The sequence below is a fragment of the Furipterus horrens genome, unplaced genomic scaffold (genome assembly GCF_987537825.1).
Source record: "Furipterus horrens unplaced genomic scaffold, mFurHor1.1.pri manual_scaffold_11, whole genome shotgun sequence".
In the NCBI taxonomy this organism is placed as follows: domain Eukaryota; kingdom Metazoa; phylum Chordata; class Mammalia; order Chiroptera; family Furipteridae; genus Furipterus; species Furipterus horrens.
The window spans coordinates 99,320,751-99,340,388 of record NW_028327181.1 but is presented as its reverse complement, the minus strand read 5'-3'; the positions used below and the strand labels follow the sequence as shown (position 1 = coordinate 99,340,388).

Genomic DNA, 19,638 nt, shown 5'->3' with positions numbered 1-19,638 from the left:
GGCAGCGGCAAAGGCACCCTGGTAGGACCGTGGTGAGGAGGAAGTTAGGTGCCGTCGGTACAGCATTGAGGGAGGAGCGCCTGCCGCGCCAGCCTATTCGTCTCCCGTGGCTGCCGTGAGTCACCACAGACCTAGCGGCTCGATGAAAACCATGTGAATTTATTCTCCTACAGCCCTGGAGACCAGAGGCACGGAATCCGTCCCCCTAGGCTAAAGCCACGGAAGCCACAAGGCTGGGTCCTTCGGAACGATCCGCTCCTGGACGTTTCCAGCCTCTGCCTCCGCTGCCACGCTGCCGTCTCTTGTGCCCTCCTCACCTCCCTCTCACGAGGACCCCTGTGGTTATACTTAGGGCCTGCTGGGATAATCCAGAATAATCGCCCCATTCCAACATCCTTAATTTAATGACATCTGCACAGCCTCTTTCGCCCCATAAGCTGATGCTCCGGGGCTCTGGAGATCAGCACACTGATCACGGGGGGCTTTGGTCAGCCCACCCCACGTGGCAGCAATAAGTAAAGGTTCATTGCTATCAGAGTCATTGGCCTCATTAGGGCTCCTTCAGCAGCCCCGGTGCAGATCCCTCACCCTTCCCGAGCTGTGCAGGAGAGGAAGGGGTGAGGAGAGGCCCCTCTCTGTCCCCGGAAGACCCCTGAGGTGAGGCTCAGAGCCCAGGTCCAAGCTGGGGGTGACGGGAGGGCCGGAAGCAGAAAGCAGACGGGGCAGGCGCGTGCTGACGGGCCTCGTGTGGGCTCGGACGGGGGTCCTGAGCACAGGCTAGGGCTTCCGGATGGAGCTGTATTCTGTCTGCTCCTCGTGGCTCCTCCTAGGAAGCTGGGTGACAACGATGTCACCTGTGTTGACATAGATGGCGTCCTGATCCCAGGCACCCAAAGACAGAGCTGCGTAGGAAATGTCCTCCTTCGGGAAGGCACCCTGGAACAAAGAAGCACGTGGCTCCTTGAGGCTGGCGGGAGGCAGGCCCCCGAGGGAGGGACCTCCCTGAGGCTGGGGACGGGCCTCTCCGGGATTCCGAAGCCCTCACTCCCAGACGCTGCAGCTCCGCCTCCCTCCACCCGGCCAGGCGCCCGGAGCCCCAGCCCCAGCGGAAGATGCTCTCCCTCGACTCCGTGCGTGGCACACATTCTGCGTGGAGTCCCAAGGTCACTGCGCCTGTCTGGGTGTCCCCTGCCCCCACACGTGGTTGACCAGGCTCTGAGGCCCCAATGTGGAGACTTGACATGGACACATTTCCCAAGGCCAAAACGGGGGGAGCTCAGCAGGCAAGTCTTCAAATGCCTGCGATTTTGCCCGGCACCCACCCTCCTCTGTGCCCACATGGGCAAGAGGGAGCCCACCCGCAGAGGGGACAATGGCGGGTCTGCCTCCAAGGCCCACAGCAGCCCCGCCAAGGACACACCGTGGTGACATATTGCACTTCCACATGGTCTTCCTGGGCAGAGGAGGAGGACTTTGCGGGGGCCTTTTTCCTGGAGGGGCCGGGGGGGCCACTGTGCCGCTGCAGGGTCAGGTTGGCATAGCAGAGGTCGGTCCCCAGGGGCTGGAGCACCTGGAAGAGGAAGCCCGGGTCCCTCTGCCGCAGACGCACACGAGCCTCTCTGCTGCCCTGGCGCCCTCCCAGCCTGCCCTGAACCCCGACTTCTCAGTCTCCCACGCCGGCCCCTCCCTGCTCTCCCCGCTTCTGGCTGTTCCCACACCCCGCTGTCCTCCCAGGCCCTGCTGCAGGTGGTCTCAGAGGAGAGGGGGAAGGGGCCCTCCGATGTCCCTGGTCTGGCCTCAGGGACTCTCTTACCTGCTCTGGGGAAATGCCAGCAGCTGGAAGACAAAAGCCCTCAGATTAGAAAGCCCGCCCCGAGGCTCCGGGGCCCAGGTTTGGGGGAGAGGAAGACGGAGGAGGCTCCAGGCTCCAAGAGGGGGCCTGGCTCCAGTTCTGAGTCTTCAGATGACAGACGGAGACACGGGGCACTTCACCTCTCGGAGCTTCCACTTCTTGACCCGAAAAATAAGGGCACTTCAGCCTACCTGTTCCCCATATCACAGAACTGTGACATCAGCTGGTTGGGTGGCCCTGCCAGCCCTCGGCTTCCCTGAGATTAAGTTTCCTTCACTGCCATCCCAAGCATGTGCATGTGTGTAACCCATGTGTGCACACATGTGTGCATTAACTTTGTGCATGTGTGGTCTTGCGCACTGTGTGCTGACTTGTGCGCATGTGTGATCTGTGTGTGCACATGTGTGTTGACTTGCTGTGCGCGTGTGCACACATGTGTTCATGCATGTGTGAGCGCATTCCCTTGTGTGGGCGTGTGAGCGCTTTTCCCTACCCCCACGTCAGCTCAGTACCTCCTTGGCAACCATATGAATCCCACTGAAGTGACCGTGCACCCAGGGTGGGCCTAAGGCCGTTGCCACTTCTGCCACCAAGTGCCAAGCCAGGAAACAGAGGGAGGCGACGGGTCGGAGCGAAGGGGAGAGCGCGGCGGGGAGGGCCGGGCGGCCGGCTCATGCCAGCGCCTCCAGGCTCGGCTGCCAGTGGCCTGTGGGGGATGCCCCTCCGAGCCCCGTGGGTAACCCCCGGGCACGCGGCTCCCGGGTGACGGACGCTTGCGCCCAGCCCAGCCTCCGCCAGGTCCCCTCACCTTTGTTCCGTCGCTTCACTCGCCTCCACGCCAACAGCGAGGCCGCCGCCAGGAGGAGCAGCAGCAGGGCGGAGAGGAGGGGCACGAGGACACTGAGCACCGTGGAGACGCCACTGGGGACAACAGAAGACCCTGTGCCCCCGCTCGCCTCCGCCTCTGGGCCTCATCCCTCCACCCGGACCAGGGAGGCCACACACTGGCTGACCTGCCACTCCCCGCCCCTGGGTGCCCTCAAATACGGTTTCGTAAATAAAAGAGGGGGGTTCCACCAGGTGGCTTCAGCGGGCCTAGGGGCCTAACAGAAATTGTACGGCAGCAGGCACCGGGAGGGTCCCCCTGCGTCCGCGCTGTCCCCTCTCCTGGTGGAACGGTGCCCCCGCCCCATAACCCGGGTTCACTCAGAGCCCGTGAACCCGACCAATTTGGAGAAAGGTCTTTGCAGATTAGTCAAGATGGCGTCGTCCCGGGTGGGGGTGGCCCTAATCCCATGACTGGTGTCCTTATGGAAGGGAGACGGGGACCACGAGGACATGCAGGGAGGGGCCATGTGGCGACACGGGCAGGGAGTGGAGGGACACTGCCGAGGCCGAGGGACGCCGGGGCCACCAGCAGGAGCCAAGCGAGAGGCGGGGACAGAGCCCACCTCGGGAGCCACCCCCGGTTTCAGCTCCCGGGCCCCCGAGCTCTGGGAGAGAAGCCCCTGCTGCTTTGAGCTCCCAGTCCGGGGCGTGTTAAGGCAGCCACAGGAAACTGACACGTCCGCCAGCATCCGTCACCAGCAGGGCGGCCGGGGGACGCCGCCCACCGGAAGTCTGAACACCCCCTTCCTGTGACCCAAATCCCAAGGCAGCCCCGTTTTATTCCCCAAAGTGGCCGAGGCCGGCGATGGCCTCCAGTCCCCAAACTACCCTCCCCTCACTTCTGACTGCTCCCCCCCGCCCCCCCCCCAGCGTGCTCTCCTGGGAGGAAGGTGACGGGGCTTCTGAGAAGAAGAAGAGATGGGGACACGGACTCACAGAGGGGACTCCCCAGGACGACGCAGGGAGCAGACGGCATCTACACGCCAAGGGCAGAGGCCTCAGGAGAAACCGCCTGCGACAGTGACTCAGCCCTCCGGCCTCCAGAGCTGTCCCCAGACACCTGTCTGCTGTGCCCGCCGCCTGGCAGGTGGGGTCGTGCGAGGCGGCCCGAGCGGACGGGCACAGGGAGCACCTCCTATTCAACACCTCTCACAGGAATTGTGGGATGAATTCATCAATAATTAGTTAATTACTCTCCTTGGTACATTAGTATCTCTTGGTTGTAGGTGCCTGGAGGGCAGACACCTGGATATTCTGTTCACCCTCCTGTCCCCAGTGCTCCCTAAACCAGTGACAGACACAGGGGTGCTCCATGGTTCTTCACTCCATAAATGAATGAGTTCCCCATGCGAGCTGAGCAAACACCCTAACTGGTAGTTACATCTGGCTTTGATTCATGAAATAGAAAAACTTCTTGCCCTGGCTAGTGTGGCTCAGTGGATTGAGCACCAGTCTGTAAACCAAAGGGTTGCAAGTTCAATTCCCAGTCGGGGCACAGGCCTGGGTTACAGGCCAGGCCCCTGGTTAGGGATGCATGAGAGGCAACCACACATGGATGTTTCTCTCCGTCTCTTTCTTCCTCCCTTCCCCTTTCTCTAAAAATAAATAAATAAAATATTTTTTAAAAAACTTCCTGCTATTACATATTAAAAACAGTTCAATAGAAAAGAACTCTCAAAACAGAGCACAAACGGAAAGGGGACAGAGGGGACCCTGGAGTAGAAGGACTGGGGATGTCCCACGGGGATTCTGGGGGGAGACCCAGCAACTGGAGGTCACAGCAAGTCTAGAACCAAAGCCCAGGGGGCCAAGGACGGGGGGGCAGACGAAAGGGGTTGCCCAGCTCCCAGGAAGCCCCGTGGCCGAGGGGCTGGGCAGGGCCCTAGGCAGCATGACCCAGGCTCAGCTTCTCCCTCTGTAGGATGGGGACGTGTGTGTCTGCCCCTTCCTCCGCAGGAGGTGGTCGTAGGCGGGTCACAGCATGAGCAGGACAGGGACAGGGAAGCCATCTGTGAGCTGCCAGGGGCTCTAGAGGCTCAGGGGACAGTCAGTCTCACCACTGTGGCCATAGCACTAACCAGGGACACGGGACTTCCCAGAGCCTCCCTGTTCTCCCGGAATCAGGACCAACAGCCATCCGTGTGGCCCCATGACCCCTGTGCCCACACACCCGACATGCCCTCTGCCCTGACCGCCTGCCCATCCATGTCCCACCCTCTGAGTTCGGCAGGGGACGCTCCACGTCTGTGTGACCGGAGCTCAACGCAGTGCCGGTAACAAGGACTTAACCCAGGAAAAGTGGGGATGATGAGTGACTGAGCCGACCCCCTCCCAGGGCACGGAGCCCCGGGGGCAGGATCGGGACTTGGGGTCACCGCGGACACTGTGTGGCTGAGAGCAATTGGGGGGGGGGGTCTGGCATCCTGGCTGGCAGCTGGGACTACAAAGGGTCCCCACAGTGGAGAAGTCTGGGACAAGTGGGCCACCGGGACTCAGCATCCGAGCTGACTTACCTGCCATCAGGGCGGATGCTGGTCACAGTCGGGGCGCCCGTAGTGGCTTCTGTGGTGACTGGCACTGTGAGCGTGATGGTGGTGCATTCGGTGGTCGACACTGTAGTTGTCGCTTGGCGTACAGAACAGGTTATGGTCTCCTCTGCCTGTCACCCCACCCACGGCCCTGCTCGTGGCTCTCAGCCTGGGAGGCGTGGGGGCCGGGCAGCCTGGAGCAGGGCCAGGGGAGGGGCCGATAGCCCGGACCCCTCACAGCCCCTTGGCCTCTGGGAGCCTCAGAGCCTCAGCACAGGTGAGTCTGGGCGCAGGTCCCCGAGGACAGCGAGCAGGCCCTGGGCGGGGCGGGGCCCGGGACAGCCTCTGGTCCGGGGCAGCGGCAGTTCAGCTGAGCTTGGAACACTTGCTGCACGTGACACTGCTTGGACCTAAGCCCCCACCCTACCCCCCATCTATTTGTCCAGCAGGGACGAGAGCAGAACGGGGCTGGTTTGGTGGCTCCAACGCCCAAGACCTGAGACTTCCGAGGTCAGGACCAGCCCTGAACGAAATCACCGTGTTCAGGATGAGCCTTTACTTGGGACAAGTGACTAAGTTTCTCTGACTGGGCCAGTTCCTTCTGAGGAACACGGTCAGGATTCCGCGGGACACTGAACGTGCAGCCTCTGCGGCTGTAACAGGCCTCCCCGGTTCCAGGGTGCTGGGGACTCTGCTGAGTGGGACCCCAAACTCACCCACCCTCTGTGACAGCTCACGCTGGGCGAGCGCAGTCACTGGAGAGGGACCTCAGGGGCCAGGACAGGGCAGGCCCTCAGGAGACGCAGTCACATGCTCTTACCTGGGCCAACGGTCACTTTAACTTGGGATCCAGGGTCAGTTCCAGCTCTCTCGATCCCACAATAGTAAACATCTGTATCCTTCTGCCTGAGCTCCTCCATGGTCACGGTGAACGTGCGGCTCTTCTGATTGTCCCTGATGGACACCCGGTTCTTCCTCACCTCCTGCTCTGACCCAGTGGTTTGAACAAGGATCTTGCAGCTGCTCCAAACGGCTCCTCGACACCACCACTTCCTGTAGGCCTCCCACCCTGGACCATAGCGACACTGCACGGTCAGCGAGCCTCGCTCTGGGCCGTGCACTTCGGCGGGGCCCGTGACGTCAGCTGATGAATCCGCTGAGCCTGGAAAACACAACCCCACGTACCTGTCACCTTCCCTCAGACCCCCGCCCGAGGGCAGGGCCGCTGCCTCCTGCGCTGGGAGTAGCTCCTGTAAGTCCCCGTGCCCGGCGGGTGCAATAGAGTGAGTCCAGGAAGGAATGCGCCTCCCTCCAGAAAGACCACTTGTCCTTGAATTCCCACTGCCTCACAGCCACTGCGGAAGCCACCTAAGGGCACAGACACTGACCTCAGAGAACCCAGGGCTGACAATGAGCAATCATAGCTTCTGGCGATTCACGCCCTCCGCCTCCCTGGGGCCAGCAAGTCTTGGTTTCCCCAACGGCCCTTTGTACCTGTCCATGTTAAACTGGTCTCCTGGGGGGAGACACAGAGGACCCCTGTCCACAGGACTGTGGTCGCCCTGACCTGCGCCCACGACCCCGGAGGTCCGGCTGAGGCCCCCGCCCCACCTGCCTCTGCAGGGGCTGTTCCTGATGCTTCTGCAGGTTCCAGTGCTTCCTCAGGAGCCCCTCCTGTGGCGGGAGCACCTGTGACATTGACAAAGCGGTGTTGCCAGGGAGGGAACCCATGTCACGACGGGATCCCATTCTCCCCATTGAATTACTTTGATCTCTTTGTCAAAAAGTAAATATGTGCGTTCCTTATGGATTTTCCGTCTGATGCGTCCATCCATTTGTCTGTCCTTACGCCGATCGACGCGGCCCTGACTGCCATCGCTGTGCAGGAAGGCGGGCTCTATAGAGTGACGCGGCAGTTTCTTATCACGTATGTTCTTCTGGTCCTTCATTTTCTCATCTTTGGGAGATTCAAATACAGAAAACGTTTCTTTCGTGGAGGAAAGCCACTTAACGCATAAGGAATAATGACAACTGTCACTAGGCCTCAGTGACAGACCTGGGAAGTAGCGAGGCGCTCGCCAATCTGAGAGCACGTGGCCCTTGCAAAGGCGCAGCCCGTTGTCCCCACGCCAGCAGCAGGCCTGTGGATCCACGTCTTTCCATTTTTCTGGAGGAGCCGCAGATCTGCATTCTGCATGGAGCGTCTCAGTATTGAAACACTAGCTTAATTAGAAACCACGGCAGAGAATACAGGCCACACAAACCTCGCCGGCCCTCGGGCCTGGCGTCAATGCTCAGTGCCACATCTCTGTTCGGAAGGAAGGCTCTTGGCCCCGACTCGCGCGGCTCAGTGGATGGAGCGCCGGCCTGCGAACCAAAGGGCCACCGGTTCAATTCCCAGTCAGAGCACAGGCCTGGGTTGCGGGCCAGGGGAAAGGCAACCGCACATGGATGATTTCTCTCCCTCTCTTTCTCCCTCCCTTCCCCTCTCTCTAACAATAAATAAATAAAATCTTTAAAAGAAAAGAAGAAGGAAGGCTCTTGTCTTGATTCGCCTTGTGCTTGTCAAGGTCTGACTTTAGAGATGTGCTAGTTTCAGAGATTCCCGTCGGTTTTATGCTCTCGGATCGGAACGTAAACGGAGCAAAGACATTTTCTTTCCACTGAAGCCTAAAAGCTAATCTGCAGAACTAGCTGGCGAATTACTGGGGCCAATTCTTTGGTTACTTAAAATTGTTGTCCCGTGAATATTGACTTAAGTTTTTTACTGTCCTTGAGTCACTTCTCTTGTTTGTTTTGTTTTGTTTTTCTCAGAAAAAAAAACACATCTATTTCAGGAAGCACATATTAGCATAAGCTACTGGGATTCTAAAGTCTCCTTTTACAATTAAGATGTTCTCGGCTGTGATGATTACACATTGATTCCTTTTTATCGACTACACATACCACAAGATTCTCTCCTTCGCCATTCCTCCTCCTTCTGTCCTCCTGCATTCAAACCAGTGTTGGGGTTTCACTGGTAAATGTCTTTATTTTCTAACTGATGGCTTTCTCACATGTACAATTTCGTGTGTCTTATTTCCTGGAGATGACCGCTTGTCCTGTTTTCCCAAGTTGCTAAGTTAAAGGTGCGATTAAACGCAGGGTCTTGCAATGGGGATGTAATTCAAGCACCCTCACAAAGGCGCTTCCAGAGGGAGGCAGGAGGGTCGGTGTCAGAGCCGGGCCACCCGGCTGTCCTCACAGCATATGCCACTTCTTACAAGTTCCAAATTCATTTCTGCAACTGATGGAATCAATGACCAAATCAGAAGCCACAAACCGTAAAGGGCCACCTGGCGCCCGTGGATACCGGCCTCCAGAGCCTCAGATCCTCACACACGCACGCCAAGGGCCACCCAGAGCCCTCTCTCTGCTCATTGACCCTTTTCTTATCGAGGTACCATCTGCATGGCATAGAAGCCACCCTGTGACAATGGTTTACAGGACACTCACAAAGCTGTGCAAACGTCGGCACTGTCTCCTTCCAGAACATTCTCATCGTCCCAGAAGAAACCCCTTCCTCATGAGCAGGCACCGTCCCTGCCTCGGAGACTGCCCTCCCGTCTGTCTCTGTCGATGGACACGTTCTGGACTTTCCCACGAATGGACTCGCGTGACGTGTGGCCCTATGTCTGGATCCTTTCACTTCGCTTCATGTCCCTGAGGCTCGTCCGTGCTGTCGCAGCTGCAGGTGCTTCACTCCTTCTGGGCCGACGAAGAGTCCACTGCGCAGCACAGAGCGTCGCCCTGGTGACCAGGTTCCGCTTCATTCCCCTCGCCGTCACCTGGTGCACACGGGGATCGTTCCCACTTCTCGGCTCTTGGGAGTGTTGTTGCCGTGAACACTTGCGTCCAGGTTTTTCCACAAACACACATTTTTAGTTCTGTTGGACGTTTACCTGGGAGTGAAATTGCTGGGTCACATGGTGACCACGTGCTTAGTGTGTCCAAGAATGTCAAACCATTTCCCAAAGGGGTGGTACCATTTTCCATTCCTACGACCAGTGGGTGTCCTCTCTGATTAATGTTGAGGGTCCCACTCGTTCAAGTCATTAAAGCAGGAGGATCTGGCCTGGAGGCGGGGTGGTCCCAGCAGCCGCGTCGTCCCCTCTCCGTTGGATACATTCCCCCATTCCGCGAACACTGTTTGCCTCGTCTGTGCCTGGTGTGGCTGTGGGCGCGAGAATCCCTGCCCTCCCGACGCTCACACTTTATCGCGGTGGGGGAGGGAGGAGACGGACAGAGGAGGAAAGTAATGCAAGGCACTTGCTACTGCGATTGGGGTCATCAGCGGAGGCCCCGGTGAGCAGCACCGACGGGGAAGATGGGAGGCCCTGGAGCCCGTGGCTCTCTGGGGAAGAGCATCGGCGTGCAAAGGCCCAGAGGCGAGAGTGTGCCTCACATGTTCAAAGAGCATCTAAGAGGCCAGTGTGGCCAAAGTGGGTCGAAGCGGAGGCCGCAGTGCAGAGACCAGAGTGGGGATGTAGTGGAAGAACCCAGACGGTGGGCACCTCGTCACCTCAGTTTGGATTTTCACTCTGAGTCGGATGGGAGACTGTCGGAAGGTTTGGACCAGAGGAGAGTCAAGATCTGGCTTACAATTCAAAGGGTCATTATGGGACATGAGAGAAGGGGTGGATGTCCCCCGGGTGTTGCCTGAGCACCTGGAAAAATGGAAGTCCCAAACACAAAGCTGGGAGAGAAAGGAATTCAGGGGGGAAGGTGTGGTCAGGTCACATCTGAAATATCAACATCTGAGCGGAGATGTTTAAGGGGCAATTGGATAGAAGATTCTGGAGTCCAGGAAGATGTCCAGGCCAGGGGTACAAAAGGGGGAGCCATCTGTACACAGGCAGTGTTTGGAGCCAAGAGAGGAGACGAGATCAGCAAGGGAGTGACTAGAGAGAGAAGGAGCCCAAAGACCAAGCCCCGAGGCCCTGCAATGCTTTCAAGAAAAATCCCCTTGACTCTTAATCAAAACGAGATCCATCAAGTTCAAGTTTACTTCACCCCTCTACGGGGCCTGCACCTCAGCCCCTCCCTCCCTCTTTGCCCTACCAAGCTACCTCCTCTTGACTGTTCCAGTCTCTCAGCAACTTCTGCCCTAACCTTCTACCCCAAATACCTAGACTCACCCCCACACACACACTTCGGGCCACCTCCCGGCTTCCCTCCCTCCACAGCGCCCTCCACCTTCACTTCCTTCCCGAAGCCCGCCCTTGCTTGTGACCCATTCCCGAGGTCCAGGAGCAGGTAGGACCTGTTCTCCTGAGCGGCTGCGGTTCCTCCGCTTTGACCAGCGGGCCCATCCCTCCGCGCTCTTTGAATGATCAGCCCCAGGGGGGTCAGGAATTAGGAACCGGTGCTGGGTTCATCCTGAAAACCAAGCGTGCATTTCTGCCTTGGTAGCTGTGGGCCCTGGAACACGGGGACCAGTGAGCAAGTGGATGAAATACACAGAAGCATGGCTTGGAGGCGCTACTTAGAAATGGGGTCCACTTCTCAGCTGCTGGGCCCCTCCTCCCGCGGCCGGCCGCCTCCCCCTGCCCATGAACGTCTCCCTCGAGCTCAGACCTAGGCCCCACTCACCTAAAAGCCAGAGGAGGAGGGAGAGGAGCCGCAGCAGGTCCATTTTCCCCTTGCACGGGCCCCCCTGGGTCCCACCGGTCGGCAAGCACACACTACAGCCCCGACTCCTTCATCCCCCAGCCCTTCTGCTTTCCCTCACTGTCCCTTTCTCATTTCCTCCTGCGGCCACTCCCCACTGGTGGACAAAACCAAAAGAGGAAGGAGGTGTCATGGGGAAAATGCCGTAACGATTGTGAACAAGCTTTTAGGTAACACCTCCCTGCACAGCGCCACGGCGGGCTACCTAAAAAGAGAACTTGGGGGTGCTGCGGCTTGTCTTCTGGAAATTGCAGACACAGACCCATCAGGTCCAACCAGCTCTTACTCAACCCTCTCGGCTGGTGGAAAGGTGGGGGCTGGGCAGCTCCATCCAAGAGCCAAAGCAACAGACCGAATGCCCTAAACCTGGGATGTCAGGTGTAGCCGCAGTTTCAGGTGTGGCCGGATTCTCAGCAGCCCACGTCAGGAGCTCAACAGTGTTAAGGAGGGCTCGGGGCCGAAGTCAGAAAGCCAGAGGAGAGAGTCTAGACCGGAGGTTGGAATGACGGTCAGGCTGAGGGGGTGTCAGAAGCCAGGCTGCAAAGGAGGGGGCTCAGAGGAAGGGCAACAGCTGGCCCAAGGGGCAGGAGAGGCCTCTGTCCTAGGAAGAGACCGGGAACTCATTGCAGCGGCCAGCCATCCAGGTGAGAGCCAACGCCAGCCTGAACCTTCCAGAAGCCGGTCAGTAACGCCAAGGGCTCCCTACCCCTCACTCACTCCCCCCGCCTTATAAAATCTGTCTGCTGACGTAGGAACTAAAGAAGCACCAGCTCTGCAGAGTCTTCCCCCGTTTTCTGGTAACTCTGTGCCCATCCCCTCTCTCCCTCCCCCACCAGGATCCCAGCCAGCGCCGGGGCCAGGGCGCAGAGCTTAGGAAAGGATAGGACCTTTCTCATATTTCGCCCCCAAGACACTTTTGCTGTGTGTCACACACACCCTGTGGCATCTTGGGTAGGAACTCAGTCCCAGGGAGGGACCTAGCCCCTCACACCCTACTCAGGAATGAATACGGGAGCAGGGCGGTCATTTAGACAGAGCACTGCTAGCAGGTGACAGGCGGGGCTTTTCCACGTGCGGCCAGAGCTGGCTTTGCTCTTTGCGAGATCAACCATCTGGGCTTGGGGAGCCCGTCCTCTGCCCAGGATCCTGAAAAGAGGGGGTGTCTGGCTTCGCGGGAAAACGGCAGGCCTGAAGAACCAAGAGGGCAGGCGCCGTGAGGATCATGGGGTAACCCATCCTTTCTTGGGCACGGGCAGCAGGAGGAGGGCAGCCCTGAGCGGCTCGCAGTGCTGCGGTGGCCCTGGGCCTGGCTGAGGACGGCCACCCTCGGAATCAAGAATGGAGTTACCTGGTTGTCTCCAAGTGGTGGCAAGAGTGCTCCTCTAAACTAGAGCCTCTGGGGATGACAGGAGAGCCCTGTGTCCCCAAAGATCCGCCGAGGCCCGAGTGCAAGCCATGCCGTTGACTTCCACGTGAGTCAGCTGCCTCCCCGCGCTTCCAGGTTCCCGCTGTCAGAGAAGGGACGGAACGGGTCCCCTGAGCTTCCTCCTGCCCTAGAGCTCCTGTGTGTATGTGTGTGCGGGTATGTGTGCCTGTGTGCAGTGCATAGGCATGTGTACATGTGTGTCGTGTGTGCACATGTGTGCGCGTGTGTGGACACATTTGTTGGGTTCTCCTGGGCACACAGAACAGATGTGCACAAGCTCCTTCTCGTGGTCACTGGGGACGTGTTGACGGCAGACGGTCTGTTTTCAGAACCCCGTCAGTTTTTAGGAGGAGGCCGCCGTGGGTGGGAACGGCCCGGTGCATTGGGTCTTGCCCACTCCAGGATACCAGGTCCCCGAGAAGTTGGTTGCAAGACGCACCAGAGACTTACAGAAACCAAAGCCTAAACCAAGTGCACCTGAAGAAAACCCAGGCGCTGGGCCGCGCCGTGGAGGAGCAGCAGGAACAGCGCTCAGCCGGACTCCACGCGGCCCGCGCGGACGGTGGCCTGAATCCGGGGCAGGGCGGGGGGTTCCCTTGGGCTCCGCCACCAGCGTGCTCTGCTCTGCTCAGTGGGGCTTCCAGCTTCTCACTGCTTTGTGACAGTGATGGTGACGGTGACGGTAAGGTGGGTGGGGCTCAGGCGTCAGCACACCTCACTTGGCCAGGCCCCTGTTGAGGCCCAGGATCAAACTTTGTATCCATAACTTAAGTCCTTTTACCTAAAAAGGGGTCGCAGCACTGTGACACATGGTCCCACCCTGGCCGCCTACCGTTTGACTCCGTGGCTGTTCTCACTGGAGGGGCAGGGTCTCTCCCTGCGCCCCCTGCCCGCCCAGTCCTTGAGTCCCGACCGGCCCGTGACCTAGTCCCCCAGGAAAACCCCGCGGCAGTAGCGGTGGGCCGGCCCCAAACCCCAGCCTGCGGCGCCGCCTGCACTTCCTCCTGAGCTCACTCAGCTCTGCAGGCCAGCGGGGCAGAGCCAAGCTGCCCCCGCCAGCAGCAGCCGACCCCAACACTCACGGGAGCCCCGCTGAGAGCAGAAGCGCTGCCCAGGCTACACAGCCAATGCATGTGCTCTGTGCCACTGCGCGTGGGATGGGTCATCGCAGCGTCATGGCGGCCAAAGGAAACTGACGGAGGAACCCACAAAGCCCAGCCCCACCCTCAGCCGCGGCGCCCGCTCCGCTGGCCTCTCACGCTGCTCCCCCCCACCCCCACCCCCCGCCCTGCCCCGGCTGCGGCTGCAGCTCCCCCTGCGCTCTGCCCTCTGACCTCCTCGCGAATGCCCCCCCCCTCACCGCACCCTCTGATGTGGTTGAGATCAGAACAGACTTGGACCGAGAGAGCCATCTGCGGCCTGTGCTTCACGGCCATGAGTTGGCCTAAGGTACAGAAGCAACACGTGCTTACTTTGGGAAAACGAATTGAGAAATACAAGGTTTAATTGCCTCTAATCTCACCACCCTGAGATAACTTTAACACTGAGGTTTATACTTCCGTTTGTGCCCACTCCTGCAGAAGTGCACGGCTATTTCCAAAATCAAGCAGAGTCCCTCGGGATTAGACGAGCTCATGTACTCAGGCTCGGCAGGTTGTCATCGTCACCAGCACTGTGTACTCTGGGAAAAGGTGTCCTATAAACCAATACTGTCAAGAAGGCTTGATTTGAAAGCTTCGGAGAGCCAGCTCCCATTTCTTTTTGGTGGAAATGCATCCACCAACCTCCCCTCGGTCCATGTGGACTCACAGACCACATGTGATCTGCTGTCCCGCCCAGGCTGCTCACAGGCCACGGGCTCCTGTATGGGAAGGGCCGGGCAGCGGGGTCCCTCCCACTAGGGACGATGGTCGCTAAAACCACGCTGGGCACAGAGCAGATGCTCCATAAATACTTGATGGGCCATGAAGAAACCCATGCACGCTGTCACGGCATTGGCGTTCTCCCCCGTCCCCGGTGACTCTGACAGGAAACCCTGTCTGGCAGCTAAGACCCAGTCGTGAACCAGAATTGTCCTCAGCAAGCGTTCCTGAGCCCTTTCGGTTCACCTGGGTCCCTGCTGCACTTCCTCTTTGAGCCAGGTGCCAGGCTCCATGTCTTATGTGCTTATCACATGGGGTCCTCCCTACCAACCTAGAGGGAAGGTGATGTGAATTTCACTTCTCATATTTAAAAAGTCAAGGCTCAGACAGCAAGTAACTAGTCCAAGGTCACAGGCTAGTCGTCGGCAGAGCCAGGAGGCCACGCCAGGTCCGGCCTGCGTCAGGGTGCCATCCTCCCTCTGCTGGAGAGGAAGCGGAGGGGCCGGCTGCCCCTCGGCCCTGGTCAGTGCCGACGATGAAGACGCAGCCTGCCGGCGCAGAGTTGATGAGACAGAGCATCCCTGAGCTGCTTGTCATGGGGGTGTCCCCAAAAGCGAAAGCATGTGTTGTCACAAACTGGAAGCCAATCTGACAGAGTCCGTGACTGATAACACCAACCTTTATGCTTCCCCAGGCCTCACGCCCGTTGGGCCGCAGCCTGTGGAACGGGAAGCCGGGTCTCAGCCCTGCTCTTGTGCAGGGGCTCAGGCGGAGGCAAAGCTTATCTGTGAGGACAGCGTGGTCTCAAAGGGCGCGATGGCCGCCCAGAAGGGTGGGAGGCAAAAGGGCGCGTTGGTTTCCAGAACGGAGGGCCTGTCAGCTCTCCCGCCTGCCCCTCGGGCATCCGAGGCGTGTGACCCTCACTGAAGCGGCCTCACTGGAGCAGCCGCGACCCAGGCTCCGTCTGCCTGCCCAGAGCCTGATCTTTCGGGAAGCAGGGGTTGGGGGGCCAGCCATATTTGGGGAAACAGAAGCGCGCGTTTGGTCAGCAGCAGTTGGGCTAAACGCGGGCCTTCCGCTGTTGTTACCTGCGCCGGCCCAGCCCAGCGCGCCTCCCGGCGGTGCGCAGGCCGTCCCTGGTGCCACGGGACGCGCGTCCGGCACCGGGGAGTGAGGACACACAGAGAAGGCCCAGAGCGCGATCGACTCGCCGCCGGTCCCCGCGCGCAGAGGTGCTCACCGCCACCTGTGTGTCCGTGTGCTCGTTACTGAGCTTGTATTCTCTCCTGAGGAAACACATCTGTTCCAGGTAAAATAAAAGGTCCCTGATGTGTGAAGTTACTTCGCAACTGGTTTGTTACATTTATTAGGGCTTCTTTTTTTAAGTACTGTGGCTGACCCATTATATTTTAATGTGCAAAGCTTTTTTAAAAAAAATTTTATTGTTCTATTACAGTTGTTCCCAATTTTTCCTTGATGCTCGCCCTGCCACGCCCTCTGCTCCCACAATCCCCACCCTGTTGTCGGTGTCCATGGGTCATTCATACCAGTTCCCTGACTAGACCCTTCCCCCCTCCCCCCGCCTCCTCCCCTGTGGTCACTGTCAGTCTGGCCCTGGTTTCCAGGCCTCTCGGTCTATTCTGCTCGCTCGTTAGTGTGTTCGTTGGGCTCCTGTATCAGGTGAGATCACACGGTGTTTGTCTTTCGCCGCCTGCTTACTTCACTGCGTGTGATGCTCTCCAGCCCCGTCCATGCTGTCGCGGGAGGGAGGAGCGCCCCTTTCTCTCTGCTGCACAGGGTTCCGTCGTGGGAATGCACCGCCGTTCTGTGACCCACGCGTCACTGGTGGGCCCTGAGGCTGTTCCCAGCCTGGCTGCTGTGAACATAGGGGTGCAGAGGTTCTTCTGAATTGGGGTTTGGGGATTCTCCGGGTGTACAGCCGTCCCTCTCTATGTCACAGTTCAGTTATCGCGGCCTCACTGTATCACGGGACTTTGCGGTACTGTACACGTATGATGTTAAAGTGACGTAGGTTTAAGAGTGTAGCATAAATGTGAGGTTCCTACTTCGTGGGGGGTCCGGAACGTAATACCTGCGATAACTGAGGGATCACTGTAATCCCAGCAGTGGAGTCACTGAGTCAAAAGGCAGTTCCGTTTTTAGTTTTTGGAGGAGATTCCATGCTGTTTCCCACAGTGGCGGACACGGCGGGGCGGCGCAAAGGTGGGTTTACAGCCAGGAGCTCACGAAACACTGTGTGTTAGCTACTGCGAGCCCGCCTTTGCCCCGCCCTGTGTGTCCCTTCTCAGCTGCCTCCGACCTCCCTTCCCCTCCAGCACCTGGACTGCCACGGCCCCTGTCCCCACCTCCTCCCTGGACGTGCGCCTTCCCCTCTCTTCCCAAACTCTGCTTCTCTTAGAAGTTTTCTTCTCTCCAAGGCCTCGTTCCTGGCCAAGTGCAAACAGTTCCCAAGGCAGACAGCCAGACATCGGAGTTTCTTTATCCGACACACTAGTTTTGGAGACTTTCCCAAGCAGGAGACCCATGGGGCTAGGCCAGGTCTCCCACGAAGCACGTGCATGCACAGGGTTTTGTTAGGGAAACACGGGCAGAAGCCGGGAGAGGCAGGGAGAGCCGTCAGACTGTCACGCAGGTCTGACCCCAAGTGAAGGAGAGCGGCCGGGGGGCCAAGGCCAGCACGCGGTCTCTGCAAGGCTCTGTAACACCAGGAGGAGGTCCTCCAGCCGAAGTCAGCCGTGAGGGAGTCCTGTGTCTTGCAGACACAAGGCGGGCCTCCGTGTCCCCGCCTCGCTCTGCCTGCAGCTGGCACCACCCGTGTGAAGTGTGACCTCAGCACAGACACATCCACGAAGGACTGCAGAGCTCAGCGTGAGCCCGTCCGTCAGGACCCAGCGCTTGGAAGTCTGAGAGGCACATCATCACGGTCACCCCAGATGCTTGCTAACTTGGGGTGAAACAAGACTTCCTTGCCTTGGCTGGCGTGGCTCAGTGGATTGAGTGCCAGCCTGAGAACCAAAGGGTCACTGGTTTGATTCCCGGTCAGGACACAGGCCTGGGCTGCAGGCCAGGTCCCCAGCCGGGGACACACAAGCGGCAACCACACGTTGATGGTTCTCTCCCTCTCTTTCTCCCTCCCTTCCCCTCTAAAAATAAATAAATAAATAATCTTGATAAAAGGTGAAAAGGTTATGTAAAAAAACATAAGACTTAAAAAAAGTTACGTAAAAACATAAGATTTAAAAAAAAACAATCTTCCTCTACGCTCCCACGCCATGCCTTCCTCAGTGACTTCAACAGACGACGAGGAGTTTGGTGTGTGTACGTGTGTGCCCTCTGCATGTGTGTGCACATATGTGGACCTGTGCATCTGTGTGTGTGTGTGCGCACACGTGTGCATCTGTGCATTTCTGTGTGTCTCTGTGTGCCCTCTGTGTGTGCGCACACCTGTGTGCATCTGCATGCATGCGTCTGTGTGTGCTTGTGTGTGTGTGTGTTTGTGCCTCTGTGTGTGTCTTTACAAGAACCCACCGTCCCAGCCACAGCGTCGTCACGGGAGCCTCGCCCTCACGCAGGCCCTCACGCCTCTCCACTGCCCCCTTGCAGACCATCCTGGTGGGAGACAGCGGCGTGGGGAAGACATCTCTGCTGGTTCAGTTCGACCAGGGCAAGTTCATCCCCGGCTCCTTCTCGGCCACCGTGGGCATCGGATTCACAGTAAGTGCTCCATCCTCTGGGCCCCGCGGGCCCCTGTCGGCGCTCCCACAGGAGACGGGCAGGCACGCACGTTGGCTCGTTCGAGGAGGGTTAATAAAAAGACTATTTACCAAGGTGCGCGCAGGGTGTTGGGGAGCCGCGAGGGATTGGTGCTATGTTTTGGGGTAGTTAAGAGCTTCCACCCCACTTCTGGCCTAAAAGAGGGGCGAGGAGGGAGCTGTCACAGAACCGGGGACAGAGAGGGCGGTGCGGCGCGGGCTGGCAGGCAGGAGCTGTGCCCGTGGTCATGGAGGAACAAGGAACGTAGCAACGCCTAAGTAACCCACCCCCAGCTGCCCACCCCCTGCTCCCCCATGTCCTGTGGGGCCCTCTGCACAGCGGCTAACGTCTCGCGTGCATGCTGAGCAAAGGCGCTGGAGGACAGGGGGGTCTCCTTCAAATATCAGTGGTCTGGGGGGCCCCTGGAGAGCCAGGGAGAGACGCTTGCTTATCCATCTGTCATTCACATGGAGATTTCAAGTAGCCTGCCTTTTGCCAGTGGCCCGTGGCTGGCCCTGGCTGACCATGACTGGCCCCTGGCTGGCCCTGGCTGGCCGTGACTGGCCCGTGGCTTGCCCTGGCTGACCGTGACTGGCCCCTGGCTGGCCCTGGCTGTGGCCTGAAGTCCCACAGGATGGAAACTGAGGCTCAGGTGCCTCTGACACTCCTGCAGGCCCAGCTCATAAGGTGACTTCCTAGGGGCCCCTCAGGCCAGCTCCCAGCGCCTCTGGAGCACCCTGAGCCCAGAAGCCACCAGGCCTGTGGCCTTCTGGAAGTGGCACCTGCCCAGGTCCTGGGTGGACGCCTCTCCAATGAAGGCTTCCCCAACTCCTCCATTACCAGCTCCATCAAGCTGCCTGGCAGGTCCTGCAGGTGGGTTTATTGGGGTGCTGCCATGGATGGGGTCCACACAGCAGTCTTTCTAGCCAGCCGAGCTCGGGACCTCCCTGATACTTCTTGCCTCAGGACTCCCCCATCTCTCCAGTCTTGCCCAAACACCGCTGCAAAACTCATCCTCCGAAAGGCGCTCTCTGCTCATCCCCCACCCGACAACACCTGCAGTGGCTCACTACTGCCTTCCAAACAACGTCTAAACCCACCGCTTAGGCAGCTTCTCTGCCCCCCATACCTCGCTCCCTGTTGGAGTCCTACCCCACGTACTGATGGGGTTATGGCATGCCCACCTCCAGCTGATGCCAAAAATCACAGGGCTGGAGGCAGGTGCACACGTGGTCCCCAAAACTATGCCTGCCTCTTGCCCATAAGCCATGCCTAACTCTTGCCCCTCACCCCAACACCCAAGTAGAGGTGCTGGTGCCCCTCCCCCCGCCGCACCCCACCACAGTTCCTTTGTAATGCACCCACCTGTGCTGTGTTGTGTTTGATAAGCTGAATGTGCCTGTACAGAATATTGGGATAGGAGTGACTGAGCAGTCAGCCCAGGCCATAGAGCCCCTGAACTCTGCTGTGGGCACCCCAGGACACACTCCTCCCCTCCATCACCAGAGGCTTCAGGGTTCCTGGGATATCCTGGAGACTGTTCAAAGGATTCACAACGTCATGAATTCACTTGGTACCGGATGTTTAAGGCCTACTGGT

At 58.9% G+C, this 19,638-nt stretch overlaps 2 protein-coding genes across 4 annotated transcripts in view; one reads left to right on the top strand and one right to left on the bottom strand.

Moving 5' to 3' along the window:
- The window catches only part of RAB37 (RAB37, member RAS oncogene family), a 40,711-nt gene that overhangs the window by 12,627 nt on the left and 8,446 nt on the right, over positions 1–19,638 (top strand). For both annotated transcript variants that reach the window (XM_090292920.1, XM_090292919.1), the window contains exon 2: positions 17,890–18,000. In XM_090292920.1, the coding sequence (XP_090149046.1) occupies positions 17,890–18,000 (111 nt within the window). The remainder of the gene's footprint in view (positions 1–17,889; positions 18,001–19,638) is intronic.
- On the bottom strand, positions 137–11,033 carry LOC149999024 (CMRF35-like molecule 1). 2 transcript variants are annotated; one of them, XM_090292918.1, is made up of 7 exons: positions 10,900–11,033; positions 6,089–6,430; positions 5,254–5,365; positions 2,661–2,773; positions 1,814–1,836; positions 1,421–1,570; positions 137–936 (listed from the first exon to the last, which is right to left on the bottom strand). In XM_090292918.1, the coding sequence occupies exons 1-7, from the start codon at positions 10,940–10,942 to the stop codon at positions 778–780; spliced, it is 942 nt and encodes a 313-aa protein (XP_090149044.1). In that variant the 5' UTR covers positions 10,943–11,033; the 3' UTR covers positions 137–777. The 2 variants fall into 2 exon arrangements, with proteins under 2 accessions (XP_090149044.1, XP_090149043.1); XM_090292917.1 differs by lacking the exon at positions 137–936 and having other exon boundaries at positions 1,520–1,570; positions 1,814–2,043.